This window comes from Filicampus tigris, chromosome 5 (assembly GCF_054856515.1).
Source record: "Filicampus tigris isolate MCC_2025a chromosome 5, RoL_Ftig_1.0, whole genome shotgun sequence".
In the NCBI taxonomy this organism is placed as follows: domain Eukaryota; kingdom Metazoa; phylum Chordata; class Actinopteri; order Syngnathiformes; family Syngnathidae; genus Filicampus; species Filicampus tigris.
In genome coordinates, this window is record NC_141221.1 from 22122272 (window position 1) to 22147382 (window position 25111).

The 25111-nt window shown below is 40.7% G+C and overlaps 1 protein-coding gene across 8 annotated transcripts in view; it reads left to right on the forward strand.

Annotated features, from left to right (window-relative positions):
• The window catches only part of arvcfb (ARVCF delta catenin family member b), a 240610-nt gene that overhangs the window by 72764 nt on the left and 142735 nt on the right, over positions 1-25111 (forward strand). For 5 of the 8 annotated variants that reach the window (XM_086030443.1, XM_086030449.1, XM_086030447.1 and 2 more), the window contains exons 2-4: positions 11741-11842; positions 16267-16354; positions 19094-19307. In XM_086030443.1, the coding sequence (XP_085886569.1) occupies positions 19122-19307 (186 nt within the window). In that variant the 5' untranslated portion in view covers positions 11741-11842; positions 16267-16354; positions 19094-19121. The remainder of the gene's footprint in view (positions 1-11740; positions 11843-16266; positions 16355-19093; positions 19308-25111) is intronic. The other 3 variants (XM_086030444.1, XM_086030446.1, XM_086030451.1) reach the window with 3 other exon arrangements.

Here is a 25111-nt window from a genome sequence, read left to right on the forward strand (position 1 = left end):
ATCGCTTTCCTCACCCTTCCTTCTAGCTGCCAGTGTCGCGACGGCAGTCTGAGAGGATATCAATATAATATAAATGAGGAAGCAGTTACCTTTCGCTGCCAATACAAAAGTAATGATTATTGACATGGATAATATATATTATTGACAGAATTACCACTGGAATGTTCCATTAGTCAGTTCTAATGTGCAACTTATAAGCTTCTGTAGAGAAGTATTTTTTTTTCAACTTCCTGTCTGGTAACATGCAGTATATTGTGTGATTATTTGAAGGACACAGCAAATTCCAAATTATTTTTTTTTCGTAAATAAAATTTAGTTAAATACATTTCTTCTCCTTGTCTGCGTTTTTGGGATCCACCCCCTTCCAGTTCCCACTGGAAACTGTGACACAAAGTGCTGATGGGAGCTGCCCAGGCTCGTTGACAAATATGATAGACCACTAAAATAGCCACTCCGGGGTCGCCATGGCAATGAGAGAGATACCCATCCTCTCATTAAGAAAAGAAAAGTGGTAGAAACTTGAGTGAAAACTAGATATCTTGTGTCGTTTTAAGCCTAAGCACATGGAGGTTTTAATATTTAAAACTTTATGTACATCTTGTTGCAGGTAAATATGCTGCTGTTGATCTACATCCAAAGCTATGTTGTTGTCCCATCTGTAAGTTTTACAGAATGGTAATTCTGAAAGAAAACAAACATGTATGCCTTTTGTTACAAAAATAAAAACATCATTAGAGGGCCAACAGTAATGCATTAATGTGAAAATATTTTTTTACAGAGCTTTTACAGAGCTTATTTTTTATAGCTGATTAAATTGTAGCCATAATTATATGCATTTGTATTTTTTGAGACTGAGACTACAATATATCATTTCAGTCTCCACGTATGGAAAAACACTAGACAGCATGCATTAAAAAAAAGAACAAGAAAACAATGCATTGTTGTATTTCGTTTCAAACATCATTTGAAGAAAATACATTTCATAGATGCATCTAATGGCTCCGTCATTTTCAGAAAGATGCTGAAGTCCCATCATTAAACCTCGATTCATATGACTGTACACACACGCCTCCTGGGTACGGTTCTTTGAGTTGAAGTTGAAGGGTGGCTGTAAAGTAAAAGCAACTTTACGGCCTCAAAAATGAGAAAAACAAGGGGCTTTAGTCAGATGCTGTAGAAGTCGCTTTGGTATGTTTTCACAGTCTCCAGTGGCCTGTTTGACTCCAGTGGACACACCTCTCTATGTCCAGTTCAGGAAATCAGGCCGCCTCTTGTTTCTAAAAATATCGTCTTTTTTTTTTTTTTTTTAAATCCAGAAATGTGGTGATGGAAAATTACATTTGGCTGCATTTCTGTCCTCTGCCAGGGGATAATGCAGTTGCTTCTGTCCATATGAAAGGACTGAAACACATGTGTTGACTGAATGATAATTCTAAGCAGCAGACTGTTTCAGATGCACGTTGTCTCTGCTTATTTTCTACAATCAGAATTGTTTCCCATTTGCTACAGGAAGTAATTACCGTGGTTAATTTCAGGTGTATACGTGTTGATGCTTCATTGGTGACCCTTCATGCTGAATGCTCAGCTCACACATTCAAACAATGTCAAGCTTCTCTTCACTCAAATAGCTGTGTGCTTGTTTGTGTTTGTGCATAACTGGGATTATATGTTGCATTATTACTAATTGATCAGCTGTTTTCCTTTGGAATTTGTATCTGGTTGCAACAAAGTTGTCAATCTTGATTTATGCAGTCATTGGCAAAAATAAAACGTCAATTCGTTTGAGATGAATAGTTGTTGTACGTTAAAAACAAGGTGGGAGGCCTCTAGCAACTCTTCAACTATTTGTAGCATCAAGCATCTGCGTGGGTTTCTGCTATGCGCTCCCAGATGGAGATGGCTGCATTGCAATTAATTACATTGCATTACAATTAACTGCATTACAATTCGTACCCAGTCAATGCTTATGGCAAAGAACCCTAGCGCTGCTTTGCAGGTTTATTATATACTGTACAATCTATTATGTAATTCTGCCTTTAGATTACAATCATGCATTGACCTTTTTCTGTGCAAATCTGTGGCAACGTATGATAACAAATCTGGAGCACTGTTTGATCTCCTCACAGCTTTGACGGTGCTCAACAAACACTGGCCTAACTCCGCTCTCTCTCCCCTCCGTCTCTCTCTCTCTCTCTCTCTCTCTCTCTCTATCTCTCTCTATCTCCCTCTCTCTCGTAGAGGCAAGGCAGTTTTATTTATATAGAACATCTCATACACAAGGCAACCCAATGTGCTTTACACAAGCAGAGGCAACAGCTACAGCTTGAACTCATTGGTTGCATTTACATGCAGTCTGTAACCCATTTAAAACCCGAATATTGGCAGTCTTCGGGTTTTCAAAGGCCATGTAAACACATGCAAGAACCGAAATTTACTCTTGCTCAGGGTTTTAAAAATGGGAATAAGACATTTGGTTTGCCCCTTTTCAAACCAGAATATTTGGTCATAAAATATTCGGCGATTGGAATAATGTACTTGTACAGTAAATGTTGGTCTTTGTTGTACAGGAAGTACTTGTCTATGCATCATCCTCGCCGTTGGGAGCCCAACTTGAATACATTGATTTCTCTGCGGTATTTTATGTCTCTATGATGGAAATGACACAGTGTATATATAGAAACGCATACGTGTGTATAAGTCTGTACGTCCATATGCTGCTTTATTCCTGTGGTGAGTGACATCAATTTAATGTGTTTAATTGACAACATGAAATAACAAGTAACTCACTCTGTCCGTATGCAAAAATAGTATGCAAACGGAGGTAATTATTCTATGAAAATGTTCTGCATAACCCAAATTGTTCATAAATGTGGTTAAAAATTCAAAAGTTGCTGCATGTAATTATACTACTGATAAGCCACATATACCCAGATAGGCTTCACCCAGTGCAATAAATAAGGGGTGTGAAAACATACATGAAAAAAGGGGCATATCAAAGACAGGCCAAAAAGTCAGGGGTGGTGGGGTGGGGTCTCATGCCCCAAATGTCCCCCTGCCTTCGCCAATTTTGTGCTGTCTACTATTGCTGTACTAGCTTGCTACTGCTTTTCATAACCCTAAGGCTAATAAAAATCATCGATATAAGACAACATCCAAACTGCCCATTAAAAAGAGTTTATAGGTTCATGTTGTGCACTCCTGTTCTGACATTTTTCCCTGATAGAACTTTAACTCTGCATCAGAGGTGAGGCGTGTGCACTCAAACTGAAAAGGTTCAGTTTTCAGTTTTTCCCACTGATTTCCCACTGTGCATGTGCACAACATCTCTGCGTCAACCAGTGCACCAGCACCTGCTGATAGGCAGAGGCATTTCCGCATGTGAGAAGATGGGAAAATGACTGAAAACTAAACAAGACGGACAGGTATTGTCTATGGCGGCAGATGTTGCTAGCCGAGGGTGAAGTACATACTTTACTCTTTCATTGCTATATGAGAGTACAAATATGCCCTATAAAAAAAAGTATTTTGGTGATATGCATTCAAATGTCATCCTCCAAAACCTTCATTAAAGGGAAATCAAATAGAGGGTTCATTTTGTGTAGGAGTGTTTATGTACAAAGTGCACACAGAAAATGCTTATATAATATTAGTTACCAAGTTAGCAAATCTTTCTAAGATGATGGTCATCTGTCAGTCATCACAAATGTCATACTGTAGTTAGAAGACATAGTTTCACCTGGGAATTAACTGTTGAACTCCTCCACCTGCAGTCACATCCTGTTATTGGCAATTGTATTGTGCTGTAATTTATTGTAATTCCATTTAGACTGTCCTAGCGGTGGAAGAAAAATCCACAGAATAGCCGCACTTTCATACATAAGCCGTATGGTTCAAAACCTAAGGAAAAAGTAGCATCTTATAGTCTGGAAAATAAGGTAACTGTTTGCTTCAAACCCTTCATTGTTGGGTTTGGATAATGGATCTTTTATACATGCATTGAAAAATGTATTATCAATATAATGACCTTGATAATGAAATGTGAAATATATTATGAGCATGTATTTTGTCCATGTTTAAAACAACATTTTTTGTCATCCTGTACATCTGGTTAGGAAGTGCGTGGTCTTATGTGCCCGCCCAGTAGCACCCCCCTCCAGCATTTAAGTTGCCCATCCCTGCTCTACACAATTATATCATGAACGTCAATTTGGCTTCCTAAAGTTCCTAAAATGTTTTTCTTTTTAGGAACTTCTCATCAATGGTGATAAGTTGTAATGTGGTTGAGTAATTTCTTAAATGCAGAAAATACTTTCCAATATCAGCTGTCTAGAACGACTGCACAATTCCACAGCCTTTTTTTTCCCCCTTATCACACAAGCCCGTCTGTTTGTGTGGACTAATGATGATGGTCTCTAATGTTCTTTTGGAAGAAGCAATTAGCTGCTGCTCTCTCCAGACAGACTACACACACAAAGTGGAGCATATGCAATAGAGTTTTTTCCTTGCTCTGCTTTCAGCTCAGCCATTACCTGGCAATATTGAGCTGTCTGGGGCTTTGGAGGGAATGAGGAGTGCTTCAAACTGCCTGAAATAATTGCATGAAATTCAGTTTTATGACAGTATAACATGGGGGTGTTCCATGTAAGGGGGAAAAAAACCATCCCATGAAGCTAGTGAGAGGATTGTATAGAAATATCAAGCAGCCCTAAACATAAAATGTTGAAAAGACAAAAGAAACTACAAGAATGACATGCACATCATATCATTTTCTTCCTGACATGCACCTCGCTTATATTTTTTTTAGAATCAGATTTCATTCAGCATCAGAGGAAATGCGGTGAAGAGTCAGACAGATTCTGTGCTCCACCCTCCACTGCCTCATCTGGCAGGCTAAATAACCCCCACTCATCATTTATTATTAATCACTGACTTACTCAGGAGCATTCACCAAACAATGTAGGTTCAAGGAGAACAAGTCGTGACAGAATATTTAATTGTCTTCTTGGCATGTGAGGTATATCACACACAGATATGAACAAATATTGCTTGAGGATTCTATTATTAATGTTGACCATTTGACCACAACTGTGGCCATTGTTGTGATATTCTATAGAATCTAAATAAATCTAGTATGGAAATAAATTGACAGGATATTCTCGTCCTTGAGTTCTGCCAAATGATATTTAACGTTATAATTCACCCGAGGTAATGCTTTGTCTTTCAAGCTTATTTACCTCCAGTGCATTTACGTTATTCACTTGCAAAACTGAACAAGGGAGTCACTTCCAAGACCATCGCACCATGTTAGCTACACACAATGAAATGTCCTTAAATCTCACTGTCTCATTGAGTTGTCCATTCAGGGGCATTGCCAAGGCTTATGCTGAAGTAAAGAGAGAAATGCTTTCCCTTTTTATGTTTGTACCCGAACTCCAATGTGCTCAAAGTTGATCTGTCCTTGGTGTAAACTCACCATGGAGAAGAGAACACTTTTCTCATATCTAAGCATGCAGCATGCTGTCACAGAATTAAATTGCGGAGGCAGTTGTTCACTCTGTAAGTACTCAATTTTGGAAGGTTCGAGCCCTCCTCTGGACAAAACATTGTTCAGGTTGACTGGGCGAGTCTGTTGCCCTTGAGCCTATGCTAAATTAACAGTGGCAGGTTACGTACCCCCAGGATTGATCTCTAGTCAATCAGAAGGCTGGCACAAAAACACCATTCGCACAAATTGGAGTAAGCAACGAACCAAAAATACTGTATATAAAGGTAAATATATATTTTTAGAATGTATAAAGAGTCCAGAGAGAATCCACAGATTCCAAACAAGCCCAAGGAGACGTTAACGTCTCCTGGTGCCTTGGGAGAAGTTACTTCTACTTTGCTTTTGTGTTTGTTTATTAACTCCACACGAGTGGAGATTTGAACCTACAACATGTTTGCTGTGAGGCAGTACAGCACATATATTATATTCAGCTTTAATTATCAGATCCGATACATAACATATTGGAACTCTAATTTGAAAACACATTTTTTTTCTTGTGAGCTTTTGTGTATTCGAACATACGTCTGCCAAGTATGTTTTGTCGAATGTTACATGATAAACAGTGACCTGGGTCACAAAGCAAGTTTTAAAATTGTCGGCCGACTTCCAAACTCTGAGAGATCCTACACTTGACAAGAAAAAATGACGCGTATAACAGTTTTTGAACGGGTGTGGTGTGCAGCCACGTCAAGAACAACACATCGCACACAAAACCGATTCATTCACGTATATTTTCATGTCAGACGGAAAATCCCGCAAAACCCCTCGAGATTAAACAAAACTTCGGAGTAAACAGACATGGTGGATTTAGATGCAGCAGGGGTATCAGATCGTATTTTGACGGTGGTGTTAGTTTGTGGATTATTTTTAGTGGAAAAAATGACAAAAAAAGACACTGGGCTCTGTTGTTGTCTGTCTGGATTTCGGATTCCCACTCGCTTCCCCGTCACCTCGCTTTCTGATTGGCTGCACGTCACTGTCATCCGGCGTTCTCGTTTGTCCTCCAGGCACAGCAGACGGTGCGAAGTTGGGCCGAAAAAATCCAACATGTTGAATATCCCCGATTTGAGGTCGCACGTCCTTCCGAGCGGCCGAGATCAGGCTGAGCACACCACACATCGGCAGGATTATCTGATGAGATTATTTTTGGAGAAATTACGAGAGTAAAATCAGGCCGATTATCCTGCCGTGTGAACCGGGCTTTAGTTGGGTTTCAGATTTGTTTTTTGCCGATGGAGACTGCACATCTACAGTGATAGCCGAGCTGTAACTAACATCATTAAATCAGAGAGCTGTCTGTGTGTGAAAAATAAGTAATTGTGCAGATGAGAGAATATGTAAAATCATACACAACAATTTGGAACATCCTGAAGAAGGAATCACCACTTGTGTATTCAGGTATGTGTCAAATTTATCGCATGCTCAGACAACCTGCCAACACTTCCTTTTCTGTCTGTGTGTAGTGAGTTTCTGCATCACTAAGACTTCAGGAGCAATAGGCTACTGGTTTCCAGTGAACCCCCAACATGGAGTTGGAGTAGCACACCACCCAGTCCATAACTAAACACGGTTGTCTTATTCACATCATAGTAGGCAAGCACTTGTGCAGTTGTTAAAGCCCTTTGGTCTTCTCGAAAGCTGTTGGTTGAGCGTGACTCCATGTCTGTACAGCATCATTCCAGAGGAGCTCGTGCATTGGCTGGCCCACCATTGAGACGTTTGGAATGTACCCGCCCAGGTAATTCACCACTCCCAGTAACTTCTTCAGCTCTTTTCACACCATGTGGTAACAGCTGCCGTATAGCCTCCACCATCTCTGGATCAGGCCAGATGCCGGACCTGTCGATGAGGTGGCCAACGAATCGCAGCTGGCCCTCTTTAATTGAACACTTGGTTAAGCTTCAACCCAGCAGTCTCTAACACATAGCATTACCTTCTCCAAGTGGTCGCCATGCTCCTTCCCTGTGGCCCCGTACACCAGGATGTCATCCACGAAGACCTCAACCCCTTTAAGGCTCTGAAGAGTCTCCATCATCTTCCTTGGAAAGATCTTCGGTGCACTTGTAGTTCCAAACGGGAGCTGTTTAAAATTGAAGTGGCCAAAGGGTCCAATGAATGCGTGAGTTTACAGCAGAGTGGGTGGAGGGGTATCTGGAAGCACCCACTGGCTGCATCCAAGGAAGAAAAGACTGTAGCTCCGCTTAGTTTTGCCGCGATCTCTTCGGCTATAGGCAAAATGTACTGTTCTCTTTTAACAGCCTTATTCAGCCTTTTGAGGTCGACACATATGCGGCCTTTTCCTATACTTTTCTTCTCTTCAGGACTGACTCCATAGGCGCACACCAGTCAGTGGGCTGTATAACACTCTCTATTATGCCATTTTGCGCCATCCTCTATAACTTCTCTTTCACTCTTTGCAGCACGAGGAGAGGAACACGTTGTGCTGTGTGTACAGCTTACAGTATGACTGAACATTGTCTTTTTAGTTGGATTTTTACTCTTTCAGTCTTCAAAGTTCCATGCTCACCACATGTTTGTATGTGGCCTCTGTTGTTCACCATCTCATTCAGTCTCCTGACCAGGTTCGTTTTCACAGCCAGTGGCCGGCTGAGGAGGGTATTCACCGTGATACCATAAACTGGGAGTGGGTAAGGTTTCCCTTTGTAGGTTTCTGTGCTTTGAATCTGACCGAAGCACTGCAATTCACCTCCTGGGATATCAAGTGGAATGTCAGCAGGCTGCAATTGTGTTTCGGGGATGAGAGAATGATAGGTCTGTTCGCGGATGATGTTCACGTCTTCCCGTGTCAATCTTAAACTCGACTGGTGTACAACCCAGTAACAAATTGATGACCTATTGGGCTGAAGACCCATCTACTTTTGTCACTGCCACAAGGAAATATGGCTGCTGCTGATGCTCTGGTTGCTCTGTGACCTCACTCACTGTTTTTTTTTTTTGTTCCTACACACTCTGCTCCAATGTCCCACTTTGTTGCACACGTTGCATATGGATTTCTTAGAAGGGCAATTTTCATTCTTGTTATGCTTCTCTTGTTTGTTTCCCTCATTGTCCATTATATCCCTCTTTATGTTTGACATATTGTTTGGTGTGCCTGTTGTACTTATTTGTGACTTCACGTACCACCCCAGCTGTTTCTCCTTGCATGCTAATTTGGTAAACCACCTCTTCACACTGCCTGACCATCTCAATAGTCAGCGCCAGCGTCAGATCGTTTGTCAGCTGCAGCTTGTGTGTCTTTGTTCTCCACGACAACCCTGTCACAAATATTCTCCTCTCGGGTCGTGCCTATAAGTCACCATGCTCAGACAGTTCAGTTCAGTCCAGTTTGAAAATCAATGAAATGGCTTGCAGCATTTTATTCAGGGACACAAAACTGACCGAGGAAAGAGTTTTAAGAAATGCTCTGCAAATTATCACTTTTAGATGCAAATACTGATTTGGTGGCACAAACATTCTCTTGAACGCGCAGATTATGCACATTTGTTCTTAAATATTTGAACAGAGATGAACTGACTTTGCAACATATATTTACTCATTTCGAATATATTTTATGTCTCGTTCTGGTGTCATTGTTATTTTATTTTTTTCCCATCGTGGTGAGATCTGCATAAGATGCAAATGATATGATCATCATTCAAGGGTGAAGTTGATCCGGTGTTTGGGTTGTCAGCTTTATTTGATCCAGTGGTGTGTATAGCAGAATCATTTGTCCGATGGTATGTAGCATCAAAATTCATTCGTTTTCTTATATTTTCATAGGTCATTTTCCCTTCCAGTCCCTTTGATGTTTATATTTCTGAGACACTGTGACACTATAGTCTGAAATCAAAGGTCAGCCTTTGCATCAGTTTGTTGAAGCATTCAAGTGTTGCCTCATTATGAATCATTTATTGAATAGAAGAATTGAAAAAATACATGTATAGCATATTTGTATGTATTACACTGGATTGCTTCAGGGAAGATTTGTCAGTCAAAATGCACTAGTTCGTGTTTGTATTTTGTCAGCAAAACTTTGCATCTGCTGCAACAAAATGAAATTCCACAAGGGAGAGAAAACTTGCTACAACAGCAAAACTGCTTTATTTTTTATAATGAACTAGTACTCAGAGAACATGTCGCAAACCACCAGTAAGCATTGTTTGACTTTGGAACTCCCGTACTTAGCATCTGAAGGCTTTTGCTCTCTCCTGGATTTGTACAACTAGAGCACAACTGCTTTGCATCTGACTGTGAATTTGTGAATTATGACTTTATGATGACTATTCTACATAAAAGCCACCTTCAAAGTATGCACTTTTGCTTTCGACCACACCTCACCATTCATTTTGTATTGGGAACAGGCAATGACAAAACATGCTAAAACGCAGATTGCTGTCTCTATGTAAAGTATTGACAAAAGTTGGATGCCTAATGTTTTGAGGCAGGTCCACCTCAGGGGGCGCGTGTGACCACAGGGAACATGCTTTTTTATTGTGCTGTACTACTATAAAGTGTAATTGCACATCCATGACAGTAGGTAGCAATAGAGCTGTCATTGTCAGTGTGTGTGCGCAGGGAGTATAAATCATGTTAATAAAGTTATTCAGCAGATTTATAATTATTTTTGTGATCTTAAATGCTAATAACAGAGCTGGGCACTTGACCCTTTTTTGCCGGTCCGGCCGCGACCCTCCACCCTTGACCTGGGTACCCTTCTGGCCGCGACCCTCCGGCCATAATCTAAATATTGTTGGCCCACGCCCCGTTACACCTCCCCCCTCCAAAAAAAGTGTCCGTTATTAACGCCGCCGCGGGAGGGATGCCAACCGCAGAAGCTTTTTAAGGATCATTAGCTGGCTAATTTACTATTCAAACCCACTTCAAAATGCGCCACGACTACTGTACATACCCAACTGCGTGTGCTTACTTCCATTGCGAGCCCCGGGGTTGGTTTTGTCGTATTGTCAAATTATTTGGGTCCAACAGACGGCCAGAAGTCGCATTCAACAAGTTATTTATTTTCCACACTTCCCTTCGTTCACAGCCTTCGAAATAAAAACATACCAGCAAACCACTATACACAGCAGGTTTGCTACGGCGTATTTCCGGAAGTAGGGAAGACGCCAGCAGAAGTGCATAAACTCCACCTTGATGTGGCAGCGTCATATTTGAGTGCTGCACGCAGCTTAATATACTCGTGGACACAAGTTGTTTTGAAACAGTTGAGTTCCAAGTCGGGGGGCGTCGCTTCAAAAAGACAGTGACAACAATGGATATCGTGCCTGCTACAACCATAAAGGGACCGAGATGATGAGACTATGCATTTAATTTTATTGCCAAACCAGTTTGCTTTTGCAGCAGCAATGAGCTGCGTGCTGCATGCTCTCCTCTTCTTCGTGTGGGAAACTGTATGTCATCGCAACATGTGACATAATGGACCGACCAGAGCAGCAACAATTCCTGATATGTGCGTGGCATGTGTCGCAGACCTGGCGCCAACAGCACAATGCGCCGGTCATGTGAATCAATGCGGCAGTTGTCGCTCGCGCCGACGCGGGAGTAGAAAGAAGCCTAAAAAGAAGCTTTTCACCGAGTAGGTTGAGATGAAATTTGGCCGCCTCACGACCACGTCAAACACATGAGGGCCGATTAGTGGGCGGGACTAAAGTCCACTTCCGGCCATGCCTCGTCCAGCCATTTTTTACCCTCTGGTCCGGCCGGATGCCCATTTTTGGGGCGTGAGGTGGTGGCTGACTAATTTTTATATTTTATATATATGAAATGTGTTTTTCTTTGTCCCTTGAAAATAAAACACCCTTCAACTTTGATGAAAAATTAGTCGAGCAGACAGTCCATTCCTGTACTTCTTGCAGAGTCAAAAGGAATCTCTCACAAGAGCTCATCATCAAAAATGTGGCCTTTACAATTATTTTCGGTTACAATATCTTAAAGATAAATACATAAATATTTTGCAATTCATAATGACTCATCTTATTATTTATTATTGCAAATGCTTTTTTTATTTTTATTTTTACATACCGTAGGTCCTGTGTTATTTCATGGCCGGTGAGCATACGATACTGGGATGAGCCAATTATGAGTGCATGTGTCTCTGCATCGTATAAGAGTTATTTCTTCATAATATGGAGTCAGCAAGTTGGCTGCATACTTAATTCCAATGTCATTCTATTTTAGTCACAGATCTCCCCTGAGAGACGGAACAATCAAGACCAATCTATCAGAGCCTCGCCTTTCCTTGTTCTACTTGTGGTGTGACGGCACTCGCCAACATCAAAGGTACTGCCACCTCTCCCTTCATACCTCCAGCCTCCGTTAAATACTTTGTTCAGCTCATCATTGCAGCAATTATATTTCCTGACAATGTTTTTGGTTGAAACATCCAACACTTGCGTCTCCCTGTTATACCTCCTCTGGGGACTGTCACATTTTGCTAGTTAGGTGCTTGCTGATTGTTATTTCAATACGTTTGTTTTTTTTCCCTCCAAGAAACATGGTCTCATTTGCATATTTCACACAGTTAAAATGTGGTAAATGCCAGTTGTGGTTGTATTTATTTATAATAAGATAAGCTTTTCAGTGTGCTCCAACTGTCAAACAACTCAGACTCAAGTCACATTTATTGAGAGATTTGTTATAATTGCAATTAGTATGCAAAGAATGTTGCTGTTTTCAGTAATGGATACATGGACACCAAAATGTGCACGAAGGATGCATTATCTGCAATTACAAACTACTTTGATAGCTAGGAATGAGTCACATTCATAATGTTGATCATGAATGCAGTATGTTTTCCATAAGTTTGTAAACATCGAGGAAATGACCATGGGGCAACAATACACATTTAGCATCAGTAACTTCTAAGATTTTGAAGCTGTGCTTGTGCAGCATTTTTTTACTGTGTAATGAAAGCCCTTTCACCGTTTTTATAGTGAAAAGTAGAGGCTCTTCAAACGGAGTATATTAAGCTATCGCTGCATGACAGACGTGTTATTCTCATTGATGAGCGATTGCACCTTTTGAAAAACTGTTACAAAGTGTTGCATCAAGTGGATTTAACGCTAAAGTCTGAATTGAAAAAAGTTTTTGTTGAAATAATTTTATTTCGTCAAGTGGTTGTCCATCCATCCATCCATTATCTATACCGCTTGTCCTCACAAGGGTCGCGGGCATGCTGGAGCCTATCTCAGCTGTCTTCGGGCAGTAGGAGGGGGACACCCTGAATTGGTTGCCAGCCAGTCGCAGGACACACAGAGACAAACAAACAATCACACCTAGCGGCAATTTAGAGTGTCTAATCAACTTACCATGCATGTTTTTGGAATGTGGGAGGAAACCGGAGTACCCGGAGAAAACCCACGCAGGCACAGGGAGAACATGCAAACTCCACACAGGGAGGCCTGAGCCGGGATCGAACCCACGACCTCTGCACTGTGAGGCGGACGTACTAACCAGTCTAGTGGTTGTGTGAAATATAATCATCTGGATCCAGATACATTTTTTAAGTAGATTTTATTTTGTGCAGCCACCTGATGAAATAAAATTTGAATAAATTCAACACCATTTTTTTCAGTGTACTTTGTAGTGGACTCTGTTTTTTTTGTGCATTATCTGACACTGCCAACCGAAACCAATTCCAAATTACTGATGAAACTGTGCGTCTTTTGTAAAGTAGCTCCGATATTTTCGATTCTATATTACCTGGTGCACCAACACTTTAATATCTGAAAGCCACTAAGAAAAAAAACTACTTTTTTTTACTATTGAGAAAAAAAAGATAAAAACTATTCAATGTAATCTCCCAGATTTAGGCCTTGGTAAATACATACATTTTAGTCTCAGAATAAATCATGTATGTATGTAATGTATTCATAGAATTTTGGAAAAGAGCTCTTCACATAAAAAACTCAAGACTTTTTGTGTGAGGTTAAGATTTTCGCACCCCTTCATACATACATGGTTCGTTGAATATGAGAGCAGAGCCTTCCTACACTGGCATGTGAAGAGTTGCTGTATTTGTAATTCTTTTCCATTTTAGTTCTCAGGTACGTGCTTTCCATTGTTTCCATCCAATATTGTCAGTGACTGAATTTGCATATGTCATGTTCAAATACAAGGGCGAGAAGGGAAAACCAGCTGCAAGAGTCATAGCACACCAAGTGCCTCAAGTGGCTAGCACTCATTAATTGAGGCAGGCAGTTATTGGTGCGTACCCTCACACAAGAGACGAATGCTGTTTCCCTTTATATCACCAATATACATGTTTTATCACACATGAACTGCACATGCTGACTTTCAACAGTCTGCTTAACAGAGCTGGGCATGGCCTAACCAACACCGCGTTCCGTCCTGCATATTTAATCGACGATGCGGTCCCCTTCCATCCCTCGTCGGCGACAGCCAATCGGCATCGAGAAAGTAATCTTTACTGCACAAGCAAGCACAGCATAATGCCTATGTCTGCTGCTTAATATATTTAACCAATGTGTGTGACATATTTTAGTCTTTCTGATCAGCCAGAAACATGAGTCAAAGTGCATGATGGAGCCCAAAAATGACCGCTGCTTCGGCTGGTGGCTGTGATGAGCCTCATTGGTGCAATGTATTGAAGAAGCAAGTTGCTCTTCCCATAGAGATATACTGTGTATATACTGTACTGGAGGAATCCTCGGCTGGTTGCAGACCTAGCCGCCATCCTTTACTGGGAGCAGCTAGTGATTTCGTCCATTCACTTGTATTGAGGTAACTGTGTGGCTCTAATAAATTAATCATAACTCATTGATTTTTTTTTTTTTTTTTTTTAATTCTGACATGGATTGGTTTGTTCAAAACATCAGACATGCAGTTATTATACCAGACACGTGGTTATTTATATAATCGGGGCTTTCACAACATATTAAATATAAAGGTAAGACCAAATGCTTTTCTTATTTTAAAAAAAGAGATCAGCAAGTTTTTCTTGCTATTACATGGCAGCATGGCTGCATCATTGAAAATCCACGTGTAGCTGTGGACGTGAGTATGTTTTAATTTTAAACTGTAGATGTGATTAATGCTTCAGTAAAAATATAGTGGGATAGAAACTCCACTGCATTGCATACTAATTAAATGTACAGTATTTATGTCTTGAAACCACTTGCAACTAAATCACTTCTTTGTAGTGGAAATAATCTGTTCCTTTTTTTCTCCTTTGATTAGACTATACACAAACGGTCCACAAATGATATTCTTCTGTTACACGTTTCTATGTTCCGAAGCAGACTGGAAATCTTCGACACTCGTCCTTGTGCGTTGTGAGCTATTTAAGTAAATTTGATATGTTGGTGTTGGATGATCAGCTGTGAGGCATAGCTGCCATGCTGACATGTCTGCCATAATATTCCCTTATGATATAAATTGCAATGGCTTATTGACCTTTTTTCTCCTTGCAGTGTACAAATGACTACAATTCCTCAAGTATTTGCATTCAAAATTAGCTCTGGTACTTTATTATTGGTCGAATAAATACATAATTATTTTTAATCAGAGGAAAGTATGCAAAGCAAACCGTAATTCACTCACTTGAATGTGCAGTGTTTTTTCCGCTCTCTTCGCGATTTGCTTTGGAGGAAGGGTGAAGAAAGAGACACCAGATAAGTAAAAAAAAAAAAAAAAAAAAAAGCGAGCAACAAACATCAAAGCAGGATTTGGCACTTTAAAAGGAAATGGACTTTGTACTTAAAGTGACTTTTTTTGCGAGAAATGAATCCTTTTTTATGTTTATGCATAGAAACACATACAAGCACCCCCTTTGCCACCCCCATCCCCCCCAAAAAAGAGACCTGGTTGAGATTGCAATGGCTTTAACTACATTGATAAACTAAACTGAACTTTAAATATCCTCAAATGTGTGTGTGTTGCAGTTGCTTTCATACAACGGGTATCCTGAATAAAACTTATTTAACCAACCGGCAGCACGGTGGGCGAGTGGTTAGCACATCTGCCTCACAGTTCTGAGGTTAGGGATTCCAAATGGGGTCGCATGTTCTTCCTGTGCTTCTGGGTTTTCTCCGGGTAATCCGGCTTCCTCCCACATTCCAAAAAATGTCTTGATAGATTTACTCAAACCTGCACTCAATTCATGTTCTTGCACAAAAAGTAAACATTTAAACTTGTATACGCACAAACGTGGCGAGAAACATTTATTAATCAATCACTTTATGGTGACTTTCATGAAAATTTACCAATCAAGGATTAGCTAGACCCCATATTCACCTTGAATCTTAATTTGACATCTTTCATCAGTCATTTTGGACAATTCCATGTTTGCAACTGTGTGGGAACAATGGGCCCCATCTGTGTACAAAACAAGATCCATATGGTTGGATGAGTTTGATATTGAACTTATTTCTTTTTTCTCAACCCCATCAAACACCTTTAGGATGAACGAGAACAGCGAGCTGGGCCCGCTCAGCCGTAGAAAATTGTGATTCTAAATGAAAACACAAGGTTTTCTATCAATTCGGTTGTGAAGTGTACTCATTTAAATGGAGCACTGTATGTTGTAGCTGTTTGCCAAATGTCCCTGTTTCAAGAGCTTTTATGCGTAATACATATGTTTAAAAAAAAGTATTGTGTTGTTGTTGCAGTTAATATCTGACTTAACGGCTGTTTTTTTTTTTCTCTTTTGTCTCCCCTTTGTTGTTCCATCCGTTCTTTCGCAGCTCTTTCTCACAGCTGTGCCATCCCTCTGTTTCTGTTTGAGTTGGGCATGACTTTTGCCTAACAGCTATCATCCTGCGTATCTACTAGGTCTGTATTGTTCTAGACGGGTATTTGGAAACCCATTTATTGCAACCCGGACATCATGCCACCATCGGTTAAGGACATCAGTGTTTGTGTGTGTGACAGTGACATGCGCTCGGGCTTGCAACTGTTATCTGGAGATCATGAGCTTATGACATTATGTGTGATATGAAGCCATAATGTGTGTCTGAAGAGCTGTGGGAAGCCTGCATGTGCGGATTTGTGCCTGCAGCATTGCTTGCATGTCAGAATGCATTTACAGTTCTGTGCATGGCCATTAGGAATGGCAATGTCATTTCTCCATTCCAGCGATGATTGTTCATTTGCAGCAATGAATGGATTCCTCTTCATCATTAGATGTCCATGGAAAAAAAGGTTCATTCTCCATTTTCTCACATTTTCTCACATCAGATTCTGGACAATGTCCACAGAACAGCTTTTGTCTAGATTTTGTCAAGAGTTGCCTTTTCACACATGCAACACGTGGCAGGAGCTACTTCAGACATATTCTCACCTCCAAATAATAATGAAATAGTACAGGAAAGAGCTGACGGTCTGTACAGCATCCAGGATTGTGCAAATATAGTCACGTTGTCAATTAAAACCACAGATTATCCTTCTCTTTGTTTTTTTTTCTTTGGCAATTGTGACAGAACTCAAAGTTCATACATGTTTTTGTTGTTTTGATTCAACCTCATACTCCGCATTTGTGTATAAAATGGTCTTTCCCTTGATTTTCATTTTCCTTGCTGTTTTATGAAAACTGTAACCAGTGCAGTCACAAAACCACGCCGTGGTTCAGCCTTTGACCACATCTACCTTAAACATCAATATCAATATCCCCTGTTTTTTTTCCCCAAATTTGAACAACTTTTTAGCCTTAGCAATGCGGTTAGTCACCAAGTTTGACGCTCTCAAGTAGGGCTGCTCGATTAATCGATTTTGAACCGTAACTGAATTTTCTGGATAAAACGATTTTAAAAACGTTCAAATCGACACGTTCAATTTTTTTATTTTTGGTGTATCTAAGCCACCGTAGTTTCCCCTGCATTTCCGCTTCCTCCTACGAGTGCGCAGACCGGAACAACGACAACAGCCATGGCTATACTGGCGATTCTGCTATTTGCTCAGGCAAGTGAGCGTTTCGTTAATAAATCGGGCATGTATAGATCTGTAGCGTAGTATGTGCCCCGCATGTACAATACAACCCGTGAGCAAGTAACTCAACGTCTGAAAGTCATCCCTTTTTTTCTCTTTTACAACGGACCTCTGGTCCAGCCGGACTATGCATCCGTACTCAAGCCTGACAGTGCATTGTATTATTGAGTGACAGTTTTGCACTAATCATTGATTTATGTTTACGTAAAACCAGGGAGAAAAGTAAAAGGATAGTCACTAGCTGGTTGGCAAAATGACTTGCTGACAGACTGTTTGGTTTACAGACTTGACTGTCTACCTTCTCTCATGTTGATGATTTCGTTTCAGATGAATATGCACTTTCTTCTTTCATCATTGGTTTAATTAAGAACAGATCTGAAGTAAAATGCTGTTAATCCCAATGGATTGTTATGTGTGTATTAAGTTAAGAAAGACAAAAAAAATTACGTTGAAATAAAAGACATTCAAAATAGTTCATTTCACCATCCATCCATCCATTATCTGTACCGCTTGTCCTCACAAGGGTCGCGGGCGTACTGGAGCCTATCTCAGCTGTCTTCGGGCAGTAGGAGGGGGACACCCTGAATTGGTTGCCAGCCAATCGCACGGCATCATTTTTCATTATTTTTTATTTTACAAAGAAATTGTAATCGTAAAATCGGGTTTGAGAGAAAATAATTGGGATTTTCTTGTTAGGCAAAATCGAACAGCCCTACTCTCAAGGCACTTACATTTGTTGACGAATCAGTTTTGAAGTCTGCATTGACTCTACGCGTATTGTGCTCTAACCCAGGCAGAAACCTGTGACCTCTGACCTGAAAAATAATTTACTGGATGAATGGAAAAAAATGGGCAATGTTATCGCTGTAAAGGGGTGAGACTGTTTTAAGATAATTTGGAAATCAGACATAATAGAGATGTCATACATATATTTTCAAGAGAGAATCTAAAATATCCTTCACATAAAGTTTGGCTTTGTGGTGCATATGTGAATGGGCCCCAAGTGTGTGATGTTTTATTCCCTTTACTGTGCCAGTAATTGATGAATTATGCTTCTATTTTGTCCCATTGATATTTCGTCTTGTATTGAGTGCCATCCTTTCTACCAGGGTTTGTCTTTATTAGCAAAACGGGCCTCAAACTTCAGAACGCAAACACATAATTGGCACCGAGCAGAGTACCCCTCATTATCTGTCTGCTGTTCTGGGCTTTGTGAATCCTAGCTATCCCCACACAGGGCTTGCCTTTGCGGAGGCTTTTCCCTTTTGGCACTGATTTCAAAAAAGTGCAAATGAAAGATATTAAACTAGCACTACTACCACTCTCTGTGCTATAAATCTCTACCCCTTGTGCGGTCAGACATTTTTACTGTTTCACTCTAATTTGTCATGTTGGTACTATTTGTGCATGAGGATTAGCTAAAACCTTGTGCAGAAAGTACAATCTCCAATGGGCAAATTTTGCTAGATTTGACTGAAAGCTGAGACATGCTGTAGGTGCCACACAGACTTTCTTCTGGGTCTGGGTGTCTTCATTGACCTGGTACCCCTCCTTTCCCTTCTCTCCTCTCCTTCCTTAACCTGAAAGATCAGGACAAGCGCAACTAATACTGGACATGGAGGACTATGAGGTTCGCTCAGCCGCCAGCATCCTGGCATCAGTGAAAGAACAGGAGGCCCGTTTTGAGCAGTTAACCCGAGCCCTTGAGGAGGAGCGTCGCACCCTGCAGCTCGGGCGGGCGAATGCTCCGCCCAACCCTCCCACCAGCCAACCGTTAGCATGGCAGCAAGTGGTGATGCAGGTAAATGTGTGAGCATGCTGGATCATCCCTCTTGTCTGTTTCAAGCACATCCCAGCTAACTCCTCTGGAGACATTTTGCTCTCCCGCACGTTCGTTCCGTCTGAGCAAGCTCATTCCATCATCATGTTGGGTCCTCATGGGTGGGAATCGATAACAATTCTGTTCAAGTTCTGACATTTTGAGACACCTGTTCTCATTGCTTGAACCCTGTCCTGGATGTTCTGTGTATTCCCTGAATGAGGCAAACTGATTCAGCCTCTCCTTGCTTCCTTTTCCTTTTCCGTCGAAGCTGCTGCTTGACATCCAATTCCATCTCCCGTCACCTTCTGGTCTTTGATATTGTCTGGCCGTGGTGGTGATTGAACGTGGCCTTTCATCCAGATATAGGAGTTCTGGCCAGGGCTCCTCTCCTGCCTATATACACAAGTACAGGAAATTTGAGTTGGACAAATGAGACTGTCAAATGAGCTGTAAACTTCTAAAAATGTCAACAGACACATATGCAGATTTACTTTGAGGCTTTAAACCTCTGCTGAAAGAAAGCGTCTACCTATGTTCATGACTTCCAGGGTGGAGAAACATAAGAAGTAATTGATGAGACCTCGCTCGAAGGATTCGAAAGCTTGTGCTTATTTTCTACATTTTTTTCTTTGGATATTCCCTTTGCCCATAATGATTTTTTGAACAGTCTTTCACAGAGCACTTTTTAGAATAAGCAGAAATCGAAAGCAACTTGTTCGTGTAGCACCTGCAATGCTCAAATGCGGCGTGCTTATTGGTGGTACAAGTGCAAAGGGAATTTATTATTGATGAACTAAGACCTTCAGAAATGATGATGCTTACCTTACATTTGCCTGAGGTCATATTTTGTTAAGTCTGTCAATGTTTACACTGAAGGGCCTCACGTAGGGAGGAAGAAAAGGTGAAAGTGTTAATATTTCACTCAACATCCCTTCTATACTCGACTACCAACACAATGTGTATATGTGCAGTACTTGAGTTTAAAAGAGGGACTATTTGAACTCAAATGTTACTAGGATTTAGGAGTTGTCCTCGCTGCCTGCATTTTCCTACACTGACAAAAGCCTTTGTTGAATTTACTGAATTTTATTTCGTCAAATGGTGGCACCAAATGCAATCATTCAGATCCAGATAAAGTTGTGTTGTACATTCAACCCACCATTTTTTGCAGTGTACACCATCACACACATAACTGTGACTCAGTCCCCACACTGTGCACAACCTTTGGAAGTCAACTAGGGTGTAACTGGAACCGATCACAAAAACATTAAATGATTTTACTTGGTCTTGATGACCTGTCAGTTGACCAACAGACATTATTCAGTCACTTTACAAACCCTGTAGGCCACATGTGCTCCACTCAGAAAACGAATCTGAGACAGTGCATCAACGTTTCAGCTTTTTTTTTTTTTCAAACTATACACATCTGGATGTCATAAACTACTTAAAAGATTTTTTTTTCTTACATTGGAATCTGCTCATTTTCCACGTGAGAAAAACGTATTGGAACAATTGACTGTCCTATTACATTGATTATTCATATCACTGTATTGCTAATACTATTCACTCACCTGTCTTGACTCGCATATGACCTCAAAGGAAAAATAAACAGCAAAAAAATTAAAGAAAGAATACATTGTAAGCGCCATCTCTAGTAAAACACAGAAACTCTGATTAATATTGCATTTGTGGAATAAGAATTAAATAAAATAATTCATCATTATAAGGGCAGCGCCACGTTTGGCAAAATCATTTTCAGCTGCAGACCGGGCACAACTTCTAAGGCAAGTAGCGCCTTTTCTCCTAATACGGCGGTCTATTAGCTTTTTTTTATTTTTTTTTATTACATTACAAACAGAAATCCAGATCGGCTTACAACTCTAAGTGCAAGTAGACGATGATGTTTGTGATCATGGTTTATTATGTAGCTTTTGTAAATGAAATTGGGTATTTAACTTGTCATTCATGCATATTTACTCACCATACTGTTTTCTTTGTAAATCACGAGGGCGGGAATCGTGAGCATACTGTATGTGGCGTTCTTACAAATTTGCACTAAAGCAAGAGTAAAAATACCTTGAAATGGCGGGCCCTGAAAGCAAGTAGATGCAATGTTTGAAACATATTTTTTAGAGTAAATACTTCATAGATGTGAATAAACGGCAACTTCTTTTAGCATCTTGGGTTTAGCTCTCCTTTAAGTGACATCCCATTCTTAATTCATATTGTCGCTATTGGGCGGAATCCTCGTGGTGCCAAAATGACAACTTTACAGGAGGTAAAAAAAAAAACAACAGCATATTTGAGTTCGCAGCCACCACTCTGTTCAAGTTGTATTATACCTTACATTGCTATTGCACACTCCAGTCAACATAATACGACCTATAAATGCATCCCAATGGTAATCTAAAACTGGCATTGATTAAGATGTCCAAACACGAAGCCGGCGGCAGCCAAGTATTAAAAGTCGATGCTCATGTGAAGCCCCCATCGTGCAAAAAGCAAATGTCTGCCCTACAACATCTTCATAATAAATCAAACACTGAGCCGACTAACCCTGTCCATTAAGTGGATGATGATATGAAACGGAGGCTTACCTCCGTGGCGCAGAGAGTCCTTTTGCAATGGAGCATCACAGGGATCCATTTTAAACAAACAAGCCAACTTAATCCAGCCAACTGTACAATTTCCACTCGCTATTGTCTAAAAAAAACAAAAAACAGACGTTAAATAGAGGCGATAATTACACCACACATCCTCCACAGAACGAGGAAACGGAGGTTGTTATGCCACACTTCTGCCAACATACAGTACATGCACTATTTGTGTATTTGCTATTTCTCACTGCTTTAAATTGGCTAAAATTGCATAAAAATGAAAGACAAAGTGGGGACGGACCACTAGTATTTATTTCTGGAAAAAAAACAAAAAAAGACCATATTTGTCCATACGTGGTTTCTGCCAGACAGCGCCGATATGGTTTAATAAGAAGTCGGCGTCCCCCGAGTGTATTTATCGTACTTTTTGACCATTCTTCCCGAATCTCATTTGTCACACGCTTAAGTTTTACAAGATGGCCTGACTTTCAGTCTCTGCTCTGGGTTGAGGTCAGGACTATGTGCAGGCCAGTTCAGTTTATCCACACCAAATGCTCTCATTCATGTATTTATGGCCCTTGCTTTGTGCAGTGTTGCACAGTCATGTTGGAGGAGCAAGGGGCCATCCCCAAATGCTTTCCACAAAGATGTGAGCATGATATTATTCTGACCTAAACCTGATCACCGAATACCTTTGGGTTGAATTAGAGCGGAGATTAAGAGTCAAGCCTTCTCGTCCAACCTCACAATTGCACTTCTGGAAGGATGGTCAAAAATTCCCATAAACCTAAAAACCTTGTGGAAAGCCTTTCCGCAAGAGTTATAGCTGTTATAGCTTGAAAGGGTGGACCTACGTCATATTAAAAGCAACGGATTAAGAATGGGACGTCATTTGAATTTATATGCAAGTCACGGCAGGTGCGGGCATCATTTGAAATGACGTATAGTGTTAATGATAAGAAAAACATCAGAAGTGCTGGTCAACAGAGATGGCCTATTCCTCAAGAATGTCTGTGATGAATTCTTGTCCTCATTGATGCCGATTTAACGGTTGATGAGTCAATGCAAAGAACATATTTATTCTCTGCCAGTCTGTGTATAACATGAGAACATTTCAGTCAGACACCCCGGTAGCGTCTTTTTGACATAATCATCAAAAGCGATTCAGCGACACGGATGGAAAACAGTTTTGAACCTTCATCCATTGACAGTCCCTGCATGCGACCATTCATACGAAGACACCCTTTCTTCATATGACATTGCGCTCGCCTTTGCAAATTGATTTTTGCCCGAAGGTGCGTCATCATCAAGGCTTTGAAAGATCAAGTGGTGTATTATGGGAAGTTCTATGTGTGGAGATAGACAGACAAGACGCAGACAGCCCCATTCCTCTGAGGCCGTGAGAGAAGGTGACCTCATTTCACCAGACGCCTCATCTCCCATCTCGTGCCGCGCCCATTGATAAGAAAACACAGGATAATTTCATGCATCATGGATATCACAAACTGTTGGTTTAGTTTTTAAGTGTTATTATTCAGCAGGCTTCTGACACTGCAGAGCTCTCTCATCTTGTTGTGTGAGAGTAGCGGGAAGTTTTCAAAGACTTTTCAGCCTTAGAAGGGAGGGAACAGTGCAGCTTTTGATCGGCGCGGCTGTCTGTGCTGAGGATGTACAGACCCCAGCCCTGCGATGGCACTGCAGCACTCAACCAACAATCGGCCCAGTCGCCCTCCACCCACTTTCATCGCCACACAGCCCCCAGCCTCGTCTGGGCACAATGCATACAAAGGGCCGAGGGTGATATAGTGACAGAAGATCTATCCTTCTACTGGCTGGGCCTGGGAGACCTTGTACCCTCATAAATCAGCTTTCTAACAATGAGCCTTAGTTCCCCCCTGCTCTCCTTTTCTCTTGCTCCTCTATCGCTACCCTGTTTTGCACTCACTGCGCCATCAGGAACCTTCTCGCCCTCCATAAACACCCTAATTACCTTGGTGTGAAAGTGGCTCCTTTGTTTATTTTTTTACCTCACACTGTTCCCAAGGTCCTCCTTTTCCACTATTTTTTTTTCCTTATACTGCTGTTATGTGGAGTAGCCAGTAAAGAATGCCAAGAATGTTGCTGCTTGGTGTTCCTTTCCATACAAAACACCTACTTATGTCTCCACAATAGTTTAAAGTGTATTAAATCATCTAGTTGTTCGTTTGATGAATTACAACTAAGGCCGTATGATATTGGAAAAACATGCGGTATGCAATACGGGTGTTGAATATTGATTGCGATGTCGACATTATTGCGATATTTAACAAGCACCTAAAGAAATGATATATTTATCTAATGAAAACATTTTTTTTTCATGTGGAAAAATAAGCAGGCTCAGCGTATTCCTATTCAATTTTTTAGTGTTTGTAATATGTTGAGGATATGACATTGAAGGTTGCATTTGATTTCAAAGTCAGATTAAAGCATACAGTTCCATATGAATTTATTGCACATCTTTGCGATCCTCATATTGCATGTGCCATTACGGCCATGATGATATTTTTTCGATATATTTTGCAGCCTACTTGCAACAGCTCTGCCTGAAATTTAATATATAAAAAGAGTAAATACAGTTAGCACCGCAATGGAACAGTGGGCAGTTCTCTGGCATATATGAAGCAATTTTGGATAAGTGCCTTGTTCAAGGGAACCTGGGCAATACCATTTGGATAAATTGAATCTGAGTCCCTATTGTCATAAACTACATTTTTAAAGAGGGACTAAACCCAAGATGCCACAACTTTGTAATATTTCAAAAGTGCAAGTCTTACTTATTTGAAGCTGTGTATGGATGCCGCCCTGTTTACTTCAACTTTTAGGCTGAGTGTACTGAAATTTAGTACTTGCTTGAGTGAATGATTTTGACACCACAATTTTGCATAGTACAGGCTTAAAGTAGAACTCAACCCAAACATATTTTTTTCAAGAATATATTCTATGCAGGCCCACTAGTTGAAGCCAGGCATTCTGATAAATATTGCGTTTGTGGAATAAGAATTAATCTACACCTTTTCAGCTATCTCAGGGGGCGGCCATTTTGTCACTTCTGTCAACTGAAAATTATATCACAGTGTCTCTGGGATCAGGTAACGACCAATCACAGCTCACCTGCTTTCTGAAGCTGAGCCATGATTGGCCCTGAGC